Source organism: Sesamum indicum, linkage group LG1, assembly GCF_026168435.1.
Source record: "Sesamum indicum cultivar Baizhima isolate 11 linkage group LG1, ASM2616843v1, whole genome shotgun sequence".
Taxonomy (NCBI): Eukaryota; Viridiplantae; Streptophyta; class Magnoliopsida; order Lamiales; family Pedaliaceae; genus Sesamum; species Sesamum indicum.
This window is the reverse complement of record NC_142657.1, coordinates 11432101-11449833: the sequence shown is the minus strand read 5'-3', so window position 1 is coordinate 11449833 and position 17733 is coordinate 11432101. Positions and strand designations below refer to the sequence as shown.

The 17733-nt window shown below is 38.5% G+C and overlaps 1 protein-coding gene and 1 long non-coding RNA gene across 2 annotated transcripts; both read right to left on the bottom strand.

The window, feature by feature from the left end:
• Positions 1–9643: 9643 nt before the first annotated feature.
• LOC105157750 (putative phospholipid hydroperoxide glutathione peroxidase) lies at positions 9644–12695 on the bottom strand. The gene is made up of 6 exons (XM_011074216.3): positions 12377–12695; positions 11787–11863; positions 11026–11087; positions 10626–10744; positions 9974–10141; positions 9644–9887 (listed from the first exon to the last, which is right to left on the bottom strand). Exons 1-6 carry the CDS (start codon positions 12635–12637, stop codon positions 9855–9857), a joined length of 720 nt encoding a protein of 239 aa, XP_011072518.1. The 5' UTR covers positions 12638–12695; the 3' UTR covers positions 9644–9854.
• Positions 12696–14636: 1941 nt separating this feature from the next.
• On the bottom strand, positions 14637–17418 carry LOC148789457 (uncharacterized). Its single transcript, XR_016065356.1, has 2 exons — positions 15553–17418; positions 14637–15486 (listed from the first exon to the last, which is right to left on the bottom strand). It is a non-coding gene; the product is annotated as an uncharacterized LOC148789457 (long non-coding RNA).
• Between the last annotated feature and the right edge of the window lie 315 nt (positions 17419–17733).

Sequence of the window (17733 nt, the reverse complement as noted above, 5' to 3'; positions counted from 1 at the left end):
AAAGGCAATGTCTAAAAAATATAAAGGCCTAAAAATGACCTTCAAACTTAGTGTCTAAAAGAGACATTCTGTGAAAAAGATTAAGGTATGAGAATCATATCCAAAACTTATTGTTTGAAAAGGACCTTCACAACTCAGGATCTAGAAGGCAAAGGTTTGAGAAAGATCTTCAACTTGTTGTTTGAAAAGATGAATGCCTGCCCAAAATTCTTAAATTTGGCAATAAATAAAGGCAACGTAAGAAACAAACCAAGGCCTAAAAAAGACTCTTGAGTCCACCCGAAAAGGGAGACATGTGGTAAAGATTTCCCAAGGCATACTAAGGTAAGAGAAAACTTTTAGACATCATTTTTTTCCTACAAGATACATGTGGCAAGAACATGAACAAAAACATAATACATGCATAAGAGCAAAGACCATCCAAGGTCAGTTAAGGAAATATTCAAACGATACAAAACGCTTAGTTTGAAAATGTTCGAGGGAACACGCACCCAAATAAAAAACTTAAAAGTAAATCACTAATAGATAGACGAAGGAACATCCCCCTCCATGCCCTCGCTACCAGGCAAAGTCTCCAGATTAAAGATGTCCTTACCAATAGAGTCATTAATATTTGCAGGCACTTTAGACCCTTAGGACTCTTGTTCACCTTTGTCATGATTCAAGTCTGTGCAGCGATCTCCTAGGTGGCAGGGGCATTAGGAGACATCTCCACGTGTGTTGTTTCCATCAAGGTTTCAACAACAATCTTCACCTCTTTGTTGATAGGTTCGTCTAATAATGGAGGATTGGAGGGAGGAAGTAAGGCGTAGAACCCATTATCCAAGGGAACTTCAACTTCCCAAGCGTCTTCTAGGTAGAAATTGCAGTATTCATCCTCGGTTAAACCCAAAAGGGATGTCTTAAAGCCCTTCTTATACTTGTCCTCAACTCGAGTCTGGGAGATGCATTTATTGTAGGTAATGTTAGCTCCTCAAATACCTCGCCAACCACTATAGCTCTGAACATGGAAGATTGCAAAATGGCCCTCGCACCTTGCATCCTGCTCTGGGCGATAACCTTTTTGTAGTCCTCGGTGGTATAGAACTGCTTCAGACCTTGCTGGACACCCCTCCGTCTTGGACTGACACTTTTGCTCGTGGGTGGCTAGAAGGTTGTCGTATTTGAGTTGGACCGAGGTTAATTCACGGGATTATTTGTCTTTAGTTTTCGTATATAGCTTTAGTTGCTCCTCCTGCTCCTGCATTTCTTTAGCAATAGATTCCCTAGCTTTGATCTTGGACTGCCAACACCTCCCATTTTTCCTGAAGCTCAAGAACTTTGCCAAAGCAGCCTCCGCCTTCTCCTCGAAACGCGTGGTTTGGTCACATAAATTAGCAAATTGAGAAATAACCCATGAACAATCTGATTCAACTAAAATAAAGTGCTTGAATGTTAGAAATGAAAAACTGGCATATAAGTCATAACAGGATCACTCAAGGTAGCATACTCACGCAACTAAGATGGTTGGCCACGTGGGATTCCAATTGAGGGACTGAACTCATGGACGATTGTATTTGGTCCTAAGGCAGAAGAGTTCCTTGAAGGAGACCCCACCAGTCACAAAATTGAGAATGGAGGAATTTCACAAACATCCTACCTAGGACGAAGAATGGGACCAGTGTTTTCAGCCTTAAGGAAGGGCTCCCGAGTGGCCAACCAAGTGGCCCTCATCTTCTCATCTCTTGTCCACAGCTGCTTCTTCATTGCAGAATATTTGTCCAGGAGGATAGACACAAAATTGTCTTCGAGTTCAGCTAATTTTAGAGGATCAAGATGGGACTCCAACTTATTACCAATGTTTCGAAAACTGGACCAGTAATCGAACCAAACAAATTATTGGATCACTAGTTCGACTTGACTATACTACATACATATATATTATATATATAGCATATTCATACACATTATATACTAATTGATTAAGTTAAAAGACAAAATATATTTAAATAAGAAAGTTTAAAAATTATAAGATAATTTTATTCAATTAACAACAATATTTTTCAATAAAATTTAACAAGAAACACACAAAATACATTCAATAATTTATAAAATGAATACAATTTATCACAATTGTATATAAAATGTTATAAATTATTTTTCATAATTTATAAAAAGAATAAATTAAGATTTTAAGTATACTTAAAAACTAACAATCAACAAAAAAAATTAAATTATAAACTAATAAATTTTAAAATAAACGATTCTTTATTTTGGGCGCACTAGTTGTCTCATTTATCATCGACTCTCCCCAAGACACCTTTCCATCTTCACTCCATGTGTCCCATCTACACCAAATACTACACTTTTATCTCCCACATGGTTCTCTCAACTCCTTCATCCCCTTTCCCTTCTTCTCCCCCGACAACGCCCATAACTTCAACTTTCGCAACTCACTCAAGATTACCTGTCGTCAAGCACCAAGTGTCGCTCGTCAAAGCAGCCTCAGCTCTATTTTTCTTTTCTTTTTTTTATATTAATTGAGTTGAACAAGGTAAGGACAATTGTAGTACCCAAATGGGAATCATCAAGCTCACATAGAATAGGAGACAAATCAACAATGGAAAAGATCTCCTCAAGATACACAAACCAAGATGGTTGAGAATCTCAGTAATTAAAGGATGCAGAGGTTACCTTAATCTCAGTTCAAAGTTCGCCAAAACTAGGGTTCTAACTGCTTGCGCGGGGAGGGGAGGGAGATGAACCCTGTCACTAGGGGCAGGTAGTAGGAATTCATAATCACCGAAAATTGAGTACTTGGACTGGAGGGCCACTAGGTCCTCAGCAGATAAAATGAAGGAGAGACGCAACCAGGGTGATCCGGCTCGACCACGTTTGGTCACGATCTTCGACCACGACCTCCCACGTTTGGTCACGATCTTCGACCACTACCTCCCACGTTTGGCCACGATCTACGACCACGACCTCCCACGTTTGGCCACGATCTACGACCACGACTCCCCACGTCACCGATCCGAACCTATGATCTGGAAATAAAACAAAGCTAGTCGGGTTCGTCCCGACGACGACACTCCGATGCTTAAGTCAGGCTAAGGTCGAAGGAAAACCATGCGATCTAAATATGCGATCAAGATATGTGTGTAATTCGTACCTTCTCTCTTCGAAAGTCAGAGTATTTATAGGAGAAGGGTTGGGGCCCACCATGGGATAGGTGTCGTTCCCGTGGTCACGCATGCAATGACTAAGCAGCTTAAAGGGATGACACCTGTCCGGGCTAATCTGCGGGTCGGATCCGGGTCACCCCAACCCGATAGAGACATCATCAAGCCACAATGGGTCACTAACGACCCACCGACCTCACCGTGCGACCTCCTAAATGTCTTCTGTTCACCCCAATTTGCGATTAAGCATGCGACCATACGCTTCGACCTTCGTGCTTTGACAATATCCCCATCACAATTCCCCCACTTCTTCCAAATTATTGCATTGGGAGAAGTTTAAAATCTCTTTAACGAAGGTCCGATGATAGATCACTGGGTCGCCTCTCCCATCTTCTTACGTCACTTAGGTTTGAAGTTCTAACGGTCTCTTGGTAATCAAAACGTCACCTCTTGTAATCTGAACGTCGTATTTGTTGGGCCTTTTTCAAACACCAAATCGCACATTGTTGGTCTTTTTCAGACGCATGATCACCTTTTTCAGGTTGCATTTGCTGGGTCTTTTTCAGACACCAGATCCTGTGATCTTTTGCAGATCCTGCGATGTTTCCCAGATCAAATGATCTTTCTCAGATCTTGTGATCTTTTGCAGATCCTGCGATCTTTCTCAGATCTTGTGATCTTTTGCAGATCCTGCAATCTTTCTCAGATCGAATGGTCTTTCTCAGACACCAAGTCGCACCTTTTTCAGGCTGCATATTAGTGGTCTTCAAACGCCTGGTCGCACCTTTTTTAGGTCGCGTAGTTGATGGTCTTTTTCACACACGATCACCTTTCTTAGGTCGCATGAATTGGCGGTCTTTTTCAGACATATGGGTCGCGCCTTTTTCAGGTCACGTATTTGGAGGGCTTTTTCACAGTTAGACCATTTGCAGCTAGCGTATTATTTTATTGCAATGCAAGTTACTCAAAAATGAGCTATTTATTTCATACAAACAGTCATATAGATGCAGATATTCTCAAACATTGCAATTATATACGTAATCCATAATTTGCAATGTAAGCAAAGTAATACTTTTCCTGCAAGAGTTAACATCCACTTATGAAAATAAGAAAAATACTTGCGTACCCACTTTCCCGAGTCATCCTTTTTATCGACAGCGTCTATCTCCTTTTATGCTGTTGAGCTCTTATCTCTCCTTGCTCGATGACCTGCCATGCGACCTGCTTGGAGATATTTGACCATGATCTCTTGCCTCGAACACGATCTCTCTGAAGTACCCTTTTCGGATTAATCTTTCGATCTCATCCTTCAATTGGTGACAATGTTCCGTGTCGTGTCCTCTATCTCTGTGGAACTTGCAATATTCCCTGGAATCCCTTTTGCCTGATGTTCTAGCTCTACTAGGCCACTGTAGCAGACCGCTATCCTCGATCATCTTCATCGCTTGTTCTCTAGAGGTGATCAACGGCCTGTACTTGTGGTACTTTGGTTGGGCAGGTCTTTCCTCTTCGCGTCCTCGCATATCTCGACCTCGATCCAGCTTCTGCCTGCTCCCTTCTTTTCCTTGGTCGTGATCACGACCTCTACCTCCTCCCAACCATTCACCATCTTTCATAGCGTTCATTTCTTCCTCATTTATGTATTTCTGCGCCAGGCGCATTAACTGCTCTACATTAGTGGGTGGGTCTCTAGCTAGAGCGGAAGCAAAAGGTCCTTTTTTCAGCCCGTGAATCAAGATACTCACCATCATGTCAATTCTCAAATCTTGAACCTCTAAAGTCTCATTATTGAATCTCCCCATGAAATTCTTCAAGGTCTCATTATCCCTTTGCCTGATGGTGAATAAATATGTTGCTGATCTTTTTCGTTTCCTCTTGCTAGCAAAATGAAAAACAAATTTTTGTACCAACTGTTCGTGCGATTTAATGCTCTCAGCGGGCAAACTTGTGAACCACTCCTGTGCCTTCCCCGTTAATGTTGTCACAAATAGTTTTGCTTTGATAGGGTCCGTTTGTCCGTAAAGATTCATCACTAAATCAAACACAGACACATGCTCTTGCGGGCCCTTCAAACCGTCATATTTTGGTAAATCTGGCATTTTAAAAGTTGCACTCACTACTTCACTCAGAATTCTATTACAGAACGGTGAGTGCTTGTTCTGAGTGACTAATTCTCCTCTTCGCTTCAATTCATCAATCTGTTTCCCCAGTAAATGGATCTGTCTGCCTACACTGTCAACATCCGCTCTCGAGATCGCGGGTTCTCGTCTCCGCCATCCACCTTGTGAACTAGACCCCACTTCAGAAGGGGCGACCGCGCGTCTCTTCTTGGGAGCTTTCTTACTCATCCCCTCAGAAACCCGCTCGGTCTCTCTTTCTCGTAATACTCTTCGTCGGGCAGTTTCATTTTCAGCAGGTTGTGTTCTTCTTTCGTATGCCAAAATGGCATTTCTGCTAGCTTCCTCCATCATTCGTTGTAATTCTCCTTGTGTCAATTGGACTATCCTTTCATTCCCCGCCCTCGGGGTCTCCTCAATAGCCCGCCTACCACCTTCCGATCTTTCCATATTTTAGGGTTTATGTTTTATCTCCAAAATCGTTCCCACAGACGGTGCCAAACTGATCCGGCTCGACCACGTTTGGTCACGATCTTCGACCACTACCTCCCACGTTTGGCCACGATCTACGACCACGACCTCCCACGTTTGGCCACGATCTACAACCACGACCTCCCACGTTTGGTCACGATCTACGACCACGACTCCCCACCTCACCGATCCGAACCTGTGATCTGAAAATAAAACAAAACTAGTCGGGTTCGTCCCGACGACGACACTCCGATGCTTAAGTCAGGCTAAGGTCGAAGAAAAACCATGCGATCTAAATATGCGATCAAGATATGTGTGTAATTCGTACCTTCTCTCTTCGAAAGTCAGAGTATTTATAGGAGAAGGGCTGGGGCCCACCACGGGATAGGTGTCGTTCCCGTGGTCACGCATGCAATGACTAAGCAGCTTAAAGGGATGACACCTGTCCGGGCTAATCTACGGGTCGGATCCGGGTCACCCCAACCCGATAGAGACACCATCAAGCCACAATGGATCACTAACGACCCAGCGACCTCACCGTGCGACCTTCTAAATGTCTTCTGTTCACCCCGATTTGCGATTAAGCATGCGACCATACACTTTGACCTTCGTGCTTTGACAATATCCCCATCACAGGGACAATCAAAATCTAGGGTTTCTTCGAAAAAATAATGTTTATCAATTCAAAAGTTTCACATACCAACACTAGTGAACTATTAGATTGATTAAGTTTCACATACCAACATTTTCAGCCTTAGGGAAGGGCTCCCGAGTGGCCAACCAAGTGGCCATCTCATCTCTTGTCCACAGCTGCTTCTTCATTGCAGAATATTTGTCCAGGAGGATAGACACAAAATTGTCTTCGAGTTCAGCTAATTTTAGAGGATCAAGATGGGACTCCAACTTATTACCAATGTTTCGAAAACTGGACCAGTAATCGAACCAAACAAATTATTGGATCACTAGTTCGACTTGACTATACTACATACATATATATTATATATATAGCATATTCATACACATTATATACTAATTGATTAAGTTAAAAGACAAAATATATTTAAATAAGAAAGTTTAAAAATTATCAGATAAATTTTATTCAATTAACAACAATAATTTTCAATAAAATTTAACAAGAAACACACAAAATATTCAATAATTTATAAAATGAATACAATTTATCACAATTGTATATAAAATGTTATAAATTATTTTTCATAATTTATAAAAAGAATAAATTAAGATTTTAAGTATACTTAAAAACTAACAATCAACAAAAAAAATTAAATTATAAACTAATAAATTTTAAAATAAACGATTCTTTATTTTGGGCGCACTAGTTGTCTCATTTATCATCGACTCTCCCCAAGACACCTTTCCATCTTCACTCCATGTGTCCCATCTACACCAAATACTACACTTTTATCTCCCACATGGTTCTCTCAACTCCTTCATCCCCTTTCCCTTCTTCTCCCCCGACAACGCCCATAACTTCAACTTTCGCAACTCACTCAAGATTACCTGTCGTCAAGCACCAAGTGTCGCTCGTCAAAGCAGCCTCAGCTCTATTTTTCTTTTCTTTTTTTTATATTAATTGAGTTGAACAAGGTAAGGACAATTGTAGTACCCAAATGGGAATCATCAAGCTCACATAGAATAGGAGACAAATCAACAATGGAAAAGATCTCCTCAAGATACACAAACCAAGATGGTTGAGAATCTCAGTAATTAAAGGATGCAGAGGTAACCTTAATCTCAGTTCAAAGTCCGCCAAAAATAGGGTTCTAACTGCTTGCGCGGGGAGGGGAGGGAGATGAACGAAATTCATAATCACCGAAAATTGAGTACTTGGACTGGAGGGCCACTAGGTCCTCAGCAAATAAAATGAAGGAGAGACGCAACCAGGGACAATCAAAATCTAGGGTTTCTTCGAAAAAATAATGTTTATCAATTCAAAAGTTTCACATACCAACACTAGTGAACTATTAGATTGACGGGGAACAAATAAAGTATCCTCGAGATCTCACATAATTTTCGTGGGGGTACCACTTACACTTCTCCATGTAGAATCACTTAAGATATGGAAAGCAAAGGATACCGAAATGCAACACAAGGGACAAAGAAATCACTAACATGTTGGGGATTCGAGACAGACACAACTCCACAACAGGAAAGGGGAGACTTGGAGAAGAAGACCAAGGGTTATCTCATAAAACATGGGTATTTAACCGGTAAGGAGAACATGGGAATAAAGAAAACGTGGCTACCATTGGACATACAACAGCCAAAAGCCTCCATGTCCGGAAACACTATAATCGCCCCGCTAGCATATTTAATATTTAAGTTCAAGTGACGTGGGATATTTATGACATCACCTTAACATCTTCAAAGCCACCAAGAGACCTTCAAGTAATATCCGAGACCTTAACGTAATCATTTCTCTGTAAAAGAATTAGAGTACGGTATCTCACACTTGTATTCAAAGTCTGGATCACAAGAAGAGTACAGGAAAATGCGTAAGTACCAAAGTGTGTGAATAACCTTCATACCTAATGAAAAGGACAAACATCTAGCACCATTAGTAAACCCGCTACTTTGGGCAGTAGTGGTGCGACTTTTGTCCATCAGGACCACTACCTATTACTGTTATTGTAGATATATGTGCCCCACTGCTCGCCATTTATAATTTTCTTGACCTAAGGTGCCCGTGACTTGTACAATCCACCACCATTTCTAAATTTTGGTAATCCCCCATCAAGTATAACTTTTACCATTCTATTTGGGCTCTTATTCTTTTTGAGACCTTATATCCAAACTGACTTGAGCATTGAAGGGCGTTCGCCGAAACTCCTTTTTGGCCAAAATGTGATCTCGTTTCCCAAGTCTTGATCGTTTAGATAGGACTTACTTTGACTTCATAGAATACCTTAAAAACACACTAAATATTTGTATTTTGTTAATCAATGATGAAAATGTCAGACAAGGAATAAATTTTGTAAATTCATGCAACCTTTTTAGTAAGATTAATATTTTTCATCTGGTCAAACATAAGTAATAAATCTTCAAAACCGAGGGTAAGAGAAATTCTAAAAACTTTTTGAAGAATAAATATAATTCCAAATTCAAAGGAAGTCTAAGTGTAATCCACACTTATGATAAATATAAAATGATTAAAATAGTCAAATCTCTGTTTACTTCTTTCATAAATAAACCAACTTTGTAAACAATCAATGATATCAGCAGTTCTATATTTGTATACATCTGAAATCCATTTACAGTATCATTTTTGATCAGTTGCCTATTTTATTTAGTTTAATATATATAATTAAAAAAAATCAAATTATACGCGACTGTAGTCTTTGGCTTACTATTTTATTTATTTTAATATATATAACAAAAAAAAAAATCAAATTATACGCAACTAGTTACCATTGTTTTCGGACCACCTCTCCTCTGGCCAAGAACGGAACGAGGCTCCAAAAATTTCACGTAAATTGAGTCGACTTGCATGATACATCTAACCGAAACAATGGAGAGTGCTATAGTTGCATCGTGAAGGACGATGCACAACAACAAACCAGCTACAAGAACTATAACCAGCACATGGTACAGACGCAATCACAACCCTGTTCTCCCCCAGCAGAAGAGGAACAAGGAGAACGGTGCACCATGTCATGTTGATAATTGACATTTTTGCTTGCAGAGCTGTAGCCCAACAACGCTCAAGCGTGTACATCAGGAAGAAAACCTATACTGACTTTAGTAACAAATTTTCCAGATGCCAAAAGCATTAAAGGAAAATTGCCAGAAGAGTAGACAGTATATTCAGTTCACAGAGATTACAACGGCAGAGGGACAAACTGATAGTAGTCAAAATGAACCAGACACCAGACAGAAGAATATAATAACAGCATTTCCCAACAATCAACAGACTCAGTTGGCATAATGTACAGCAGTGTGGGGATTTGAATGTTAAGTACTTTTGAAATAGTAAAACCCAGTAAAGATCTTAAACACGGCGAACAAAGGTGTATCGCTTTATTCACTTAACCATTGACGCGGGAGATTATTTGAGTTGTACAACGAACTAGACCAATGTAAACGCTTAAGCTTTCTCCAGGAGCTTCTTTATATCCTTCTGCATAGATACAGAATTGAAAGATCCCTCGTAAATCATATGCAAATAAATTCACATAGTTGGGAGCATCAAGCAGCAACCTTTACCTCTATGCTGAGAGGGGAAGTAGTGGGGGCATAACGATCAACAACACGACCCTCCTTGTCAACGAGGAATTTGGAGAAGTTCCATTTGATGCTGTCCCCAAAAAGACCACCTTTGGCTGATTTCAGGTACTTGTATAGTGGAGCAGCATTCGAGCCGTTAACCTCAACCTGAGTTCACAAAAGAAAATGTTTAGTCTATGTATTACTCAACAGAAACTGAAATTGTGTAGCACAACTGATAACAACTTAAATCCCCATGGGCAATCAAAGGACAGACTTAGCCGATGCTTATGGCCTGGTTTAACTGGAGCTAAGCAATCATAGTTTTAGCCAACAAACTACTAAAAGGTGAAAATGGAAGCAATCCCACATCATGGTTAGGGTTATTTCTTTAATAAACAGTTTGCTGAAAGATCATAGGAAGAAGCTATCACTGTGTTTATATTAGTATTAGGAATACTTCTAGTTTTCAGCCAGCAGAAATGCCATAGTATGAAAAACTTCCCCTTATCTTTCGAGTCTTTTGTGAAAACACATAACTGCTCTTCACCCTCATTTCCAAAAAGGTACACATTAGGAAATTGCTCATCAATCAGAAATTTTGTCTTCTTAACTTGTTCGGAATCAGAAGAACAGATCCTATAATACCCACCTTATCAAATATGGGATACTCGGCTTTAAAACGAGTGCAAGCAAACTCCAGGATCTGTTCATTGCTACCAGGCTCTTGTGAGCCAAACTGATTGCAAGGAAATGCCAATATCTCCAAACCTGAGCAATAACCAAACAACTGTAAATTATAAAGAGATTCTGCAACAATAGAAATTTGAACATTCCAAACCTAATGCCCACTCCCAAGAAAAAAGAAACCGAAAAGTACAATGTGTCCATGATTACTGTGGTCGCAAGAATTAAAAATAAATAAAAATTCCAAACCTGCTAATAGGTTCTCAAGCATCAAATGAGATGAAAGAAGAAACAATAATAACTGTCAAAAACCATGTTGAACAGAAGGGCACTCATGAAACAATTGAAAGTAAACAAGATCGAACCTTGATCCTTGTACTTCTCATATAATTTTGTTAGCTCGGTGTAATTTGAATTGGTCAAGCCACTACAGCAGACAGACAAGAAAAAGTAATCAATAACTTTCTTCAACCGTAGGAAACAAATGATAACATATATTGAAGTAAACCAGAAAGATAATATATGATGCCATCACATCTTTAAGAATTTCGAATGGTAGAAATTGAAAATTTTCACCACAATACAGCTGTCTATATCAACCAAAAATGTATGACCAAGGCTTTGTTTGGTTGATTGAATTATATAGTTACAAAGAGATTTCACATCAATTCATTTAGCAAGCATTAGAGAGGAGAAAACACAGGATGAGATACAAATATGCCCTAAAGAGAATGAATGAGTTGCCATTGACAAACCCTAGACATGTCTTATCACCTCTAAGGACGTCCATTGCCATCTCAACATAGTTGTTTCCAGGCAAAAAGAGTCTTGTGATCAAAAACCATCAGAACACACAAATAAATTGATCCCAAGTACATTAATGCCTAATACAGATGGTCGTGTTTTTACATAGGCATGCAATCACATCATTAACTTAGCAAACTTGGCCTCTACGTGACCCCAATTTTACAACTCAACATCCAAAAAGACAGAAAATGAAGCAATCCGAATTCTGAGGCAAACGACGTTCATCCCAGTATGATAATTTATGCAAACATCAAATGGAATATAAGCTTATATTTGATCTTACATGGAAGGAAACAAAGTAAAGATAGAAGCTACATACCACTGTGACGCAACATTGACAATCAGAAGGACTTTTCCCTTATAAATGCTCAGATCAACGTCATTCCCCTTAGCATCCTACATTTGTATAGTTTGAGAACGCAATAGCAACATAAATAACGAATCCATGTTTTCATCAAGAATAAGAATATCGAAAATCGCAATATTATCATCCACGGACTAATTAGGAATTATGTTCAGAAGCTACCAATATGTAAGCAGGAACCAACGTAATCAAGAAAGAAAATGGAACATCAGCACTACAAAATAACAATTTCCATTGTGCCTAAATCAAGGGTTCAATGTTCAGTTGCAATAGTGTTCCAATATCATATACTCAGTTCTTTTCCTACTTCCACAAAAAAGCAACACCATTTATTAAAAAGAACAGCAAAGTTTCACCATTTTCCGAAAACCAACAACTACAGAAACCACAAAATTAAACATCCAAACTAAAAGAAAGAGTTGGAAAACATTCCCAAGTGATCAAATTTCTACTGCTCATGCCCTGAAGAATCAAGAAATGAAGACCAAGCATAAAGAACTATTTCATCCGTCTTTGGATTACGAATGAAAAGTGACCAAGAGTACCTTAACAGTGAAATCATGGACAGATTGAGGCTGGTTTGACTGGCTGGCCATTGTATGACTGGCTCTGAAGCCCACAAACACAGACTTTCTTGAACTAACACCAACTGCAGAGCACAAAACTGGAGTCTTGACCGGATGAGAAAGCGAAGAACTCGATGCAAGAATCAGCGAATTCAAACGGCCTCGTCTCAGAATCGACGAAAAACTTGCGAGTCTGATGAGATTTCTGTTTATCAGAAAGCGAGTTGGCAAATGGGTCATTGGCAACGAATGAGAATATATAGATATTTTGGCCCAAATCAAAAAGAGTCAAATGTGAAAGGGAAGTGGCAATTGTTGTATGTTTCTTTCGGTGCAAGCTGGTCGGCGCGGGGATGTGAAGATGCCAATTTACACGTGGCGAAGCATGCATTTGACGCGTGGCTGTACGGTGTCCAACCATGTTTCCGTGAATTGACTTTTTCTAGAAGGAAATAAGTCGGATAATCTAGGAGTGTAAACGAATTGAACTCACTTTACAAAAAATTTAAGTTGAAGCTCGAATTCAAACTTTTGATTTTGAGCTCGAACTCGAGCGTGTAGTTTTAAACTCGAGCTTCTTTAAATTTTTATTAATAATTAAAATAAAAATTTATTTGTTTAGAATATTTATTTGTTATATTAGAATGACAAGCATAAATTATTTTTAACAAAAATATATTCTTAATTTTTTTTAATAAAATTAAAAAGCATATGTTTACATTACATTAATCTAATATTAGGAAAACATATGTGTGATATTAATTTAATGTGACATGATTAATTAGTAAACGTATAAAAATATATATAAATTTGTTCAAGTACTTACAAATAAATCATAATCTTCGTACAAATATATACTCAAAATAATTATATAAAATATTTTGAATTATAGAAAATTACAAATTGATATTGAAGTATACTAATAAAATTAAGATACATTATATATATATATATTAAAAAATGGATTACAATAATATAATTAAAAAATATTAAATTGTTGATTATGCTTATTTTTAGATAGGTATTGAAATATCATACTTTCAGAGATGTAAAATTAACATATGAGATATTGATTGAATAAAAGTCTAATATATTATAATATTTTGTTAATTAACTTGATATACTATTACATATGTAATAAATATATAAAAATACTTAAAATTAAAAAAATATTAAAAATAAAAAAAATCTCGTGAGCCGACTCATGAACTTTTAAACAAAAATATATTGACTCGAGCTCGAGTTGAGCGTTAGACAAGCTAGCTCGCCGAGCTTGCGAGCTGACTCGACTCATATGTCACACCAAATTTTTAGTCACAAGATATCTCCCTATGTCCTTAAAAATGGAAAAATTATATTACGATCTCCTGAACTTTTGTTAATCTGCAAGAAACTCCCAGTAGTTGGAAATTCTTGAGGGGTTAGTGCAACTTTCCTTGAAAAGGATTTAACTGATCTTTGGTATTTGACATATCATTTCGACTGGGTTTAAGTTTAATATTAGCATGTAGTTAATAGGCAAAATCTCACTTTATCTTCACTTTTACCTTTAATGAATTGGCAGGTTCAAGAATCGAGCACATTCTAACCAGACACGTCATCATACAGCTAGACTGACACATCATATAGTTTTCCAACATATTAAGACACGACAATGTAAAATACCTCCAGGTGGCTCCTTGTAGATCGATGGCAAACTAGTTCGTAATCTAAAAATAACAGATTTTTGAATTTTCAGGCAAATTTAGTAAGACTTAGTTAACTTGGTGTATCTCAATTAATTCAAGTCCAAATTGTACGCAGAATTTTTGATTAGTTAACTGATTCAAATAGGTTTCAAATGGTAAAGGATTCTCTATAACTAACTCCTGTATTCGCTCTGTACATGCCTACAAATAGAGGCTTTGTGCAATTATTTGGTAACATCAATCCTCACTCTCAAACCCTCATTTATTCTCAAAATTCTCTAGCTTTTTTTAGATTGTTCTAAGCTTATATTTTCATTCAACATGAATATATATCACTTCAACATTATATTTCACCATTATTCCCATTTTGATTCCAGTTTCTTTTATCTTTTTTAATAAACCATTATTGACTTAAGCATCAAAGTGCTAACATTTGTTTTGCAAGGTTAGTCCCCGTTGATCCTAAGATTTTTCTAAAGATCCTTCAATCATTATGTGTTGGCTAAAACCTAGTACGGATTGTGCCGTTTGTGGGAACTTTGAGCGTAAGATGTGAGAAATGGCCAATTTTGACAAGAGAGGTGGCAATGGATTCTTTGAAGGAAACACTTCCTTAGCTACTACAGCTCGTTCCACCATTCCACCTCCACAACAAGTCAAAGGGGGAATCCATACCCCTGATACAGTAGCTATGTCTACTGCCTCAATCCGCTGCTACCTAAGCAACTCCGACAATTCATAATAAAGACTATCTAGGTAGCTCTCTGAATATCCCAAGCCAATAGAGCAGGACAATCTTCCCAACAGGAGAAAAGCGAAACACCTGATGAGCAAGGAACTAGCAAGCAAGTTATTGCTAGTCTCCAGCAGGATAGCTCTATACCCCCTCAAGCTTATCAGCAAGGAAGAAGTTCCCCAAGGACCCCCTGAAAGCTGGCACTACCTTGTGTAGAGGATGACGAAGTTCAACCAACGAGTAAAGAGGGAAGTTCCGCTCCTAGAGCGTGGTATTCCTTTTAGTGGCAACATCATGGTAAAAGAGCTCCCTACTCATTTTAGGGCACCCTCGCACTTGTCCACTTACAATGGCATTGTCGACCCAGTTAAGCACATCCCTAAGTTTGAAAATGCAACATTGCTGGACCACATGCTATCTAGTACTTTCTTTCCCCCCTCAAACGAATCATATTTACGGATTATCTCTTTTTGCTTCAGCATAACTTGTTCCTAACGCTTATGGAGGCTGTTAATTTCATATGGCAGGTGGGCAAGGCTCGTTTTATGAGTACAATCTTTCTCCTGGGCTGCCCTTTACAGCTCTTCCACCTTCTTCTTAGTCTCCTCTACTATTGACCCTTCTTGCTCCAGCCAGTTGAACAGGTTACCAGCTAGCATGATCGCCTGAAATGATCAAACAAGTTAGCTATGTATAATTACATTGTGAAAAACATTATAAATATCACTTACCGCTTGCCTTGTTTAGATGAGAAGCAAATAAGCTCAAGGCCCGCAGGCGAGGCGAGGCCTCCATATAGGTCCTATCCAAAATGGGTTCTTCTAAAAAATTTTACAGCCCTGCTGTTGTCACCTTCCTCTTGCAACAAGGAGTAGCCTTTACCCATAACCTAATTCTTCTTTGTAGTTTCTTCCTTAGTAGATCTGGGAGTTCCAGCTCGTGTAACTAGCTAAGGAACTGGAGGAGCCAAAGAGCCAGCTGACCCCTTAGCCCGCTTAGAAAGCATTGGGAGGGGGTTCGATTACATTTGCCATTTAGGACCCCATTGAGGGACAACTAGCCGAAGCGGAGGGCGGAATCTTCAGCAAAGAACGCTGGGCAAAAGAACCCACACCAGAGGATTTCTCCTCCTTAAAGACCTTGTCCTGCAGCAGTTCGTTAAAAATTTCGGATGCAACAAGAATAGATATCCTAGCAAGTTAGACAAACTAGCTAGACAAGCAGAAAAAATTACAATGAGAAGCACACTAAAATTATACCAGCAACACCATCCATGTTGACATATTTAGAACTTAGCTTGAAATGATGGAGAAGGGTTGGATGAACTAGCTTGTGATGATCGTAAAGAACTGTTTAAGCGATCCAGCAAGAGAGCTGGAAGGCAACTGGACGAGTATGGACGGAATATCCAGGAAGCTGAGAAACGGGTGATGATCCATACTATGGGGAATGCTGAGGAATAGAGGAAGAAATAAAGCAGTGGCGTTTACACTCTTTCACAGTAGTATCAGAAAGCATAAAGTAGGCATCTCCCCTAGAGGTGAAATAGGACAACCCAACATTGGATTCCTTCAACATAAAAAATTAATAAAATTAGGCGACAGATGGGATATCGCCTAGATTACTAACATAAAGAAAGCAACTAGCAAACTGAAAGATTTGGGGACTAGCTGACTCAGGGGAACCTTGAACAAGCTAGAAACCTCAACAAGGAAGGGATGAATAGGAAGACACGGCCCAGCTTCCAGTTGGGCCACATGAAAGCAGGCGAAACCCGCCGGTGGAAAATTTACTAGGCCAAGAATTTACTGAATATCCCATAATTAGTCCTAAGCTCATCCACATCAACCTCCTTCATACAAGAAGGGAAAACCCTAAACGACTCTATCCCGAGTCTACTATCCTATCCTCAATAATTCTTCTCTCTACCTCCTCCTTACTAACCTTTTTCTTACTATCTGCGCCTTCCTCACCCTCCCCCTAACAAGGGCCAGAGTTAGAGGCAGCAGGTTTCTCATCCCCATCGCTTGACGAGCTTATCAAGACTATCAACAGCTCATCTACTAGTATGCAAAGAAAGAAGGAAAAGAAAAAGAAAAACTTACCTGGGGAGTAAGAAGACTTAAAAAACAACAGGATTTAATAGGGTGAAAGCTCGAATTCACGAGGTGCCTGCAGAATTGTTTGAGAAAATGTTAGAAACCCTTATGATGGCGGAAGGAAGAAGAGGAAAAAGAGAGGAAAATTATATTGATTTGCATAAGTGTGATAATTTTGAAAATGAAAAATGCCTTATATATCTCAACTTATTGGACAGACGTCCCATCAACATAAGACTCGGGCTTCCAGCTAGAGGTGCTCACAGTGTGATTTTGATTTTTCTAAAGTTATTTTCAAATCGAATTGCCATTTTAATACTTATAATAAAATAAAGCATTGAGACTAACAAAAAATCAAGAGCGAAATAAGTGTTTGTATGTAGCAAGCAAGAAGACCAATTTTATGCACTACGGACCACCAACACTCTCCACATCTATAAGTAGATTAAAATATAAGAACATATATAATAATCTAACAAGTAAATACTTAATCCAACAAAACCAAGGGGCAGTTTTAGAGAGAACAGAGATAAAAAGCAAAGCTAGAATAAAGAAGGAGGTAAGAGACAAAAGAGAGAAGAGTAAAAAAAACAGGGAAGAAAAAATGAATAAAAAATTGGTGTAATTATCAAATGGGCTTAAAGAATTAATTTTTTCTTTTTGGTATAAAATCCAAATATAAGTTTTACGAAAATGGGTTTTGTACTATGAACCTTTAATAATACATGAATTTTTAAGGATTATATAATAAGAGTATGAAATTCTTCTAAAAATTAATTATTTATCAAATTATTATATATATAATTTAAAAAA

Excerpts from the sequence above, each read along its gene's own strand:
- LOC105157750 (XM_011074216.3), bottom strand. The coding sequence starts at position 12,637 with ATGACCCATTTGCCAACTCGCTTTCTGATAAACAGAAATCTCATCAGA. Across the intron at positions 11,864-12,376 it reads TCCATGATTTCACTGTTAAG|GATGCTAAGGGGAATGACGT; the intron begins GTACTCTTGGTC and ends ATACAAATGTAG. Across the intron at positions 11,088-11,786 it reads GTCAATGTTGCGTCACAGTG|TGGCTTGACCAATTCAAATT; the intron begins GTATGTAGCTTC and ends TGTCTGCTGTAG.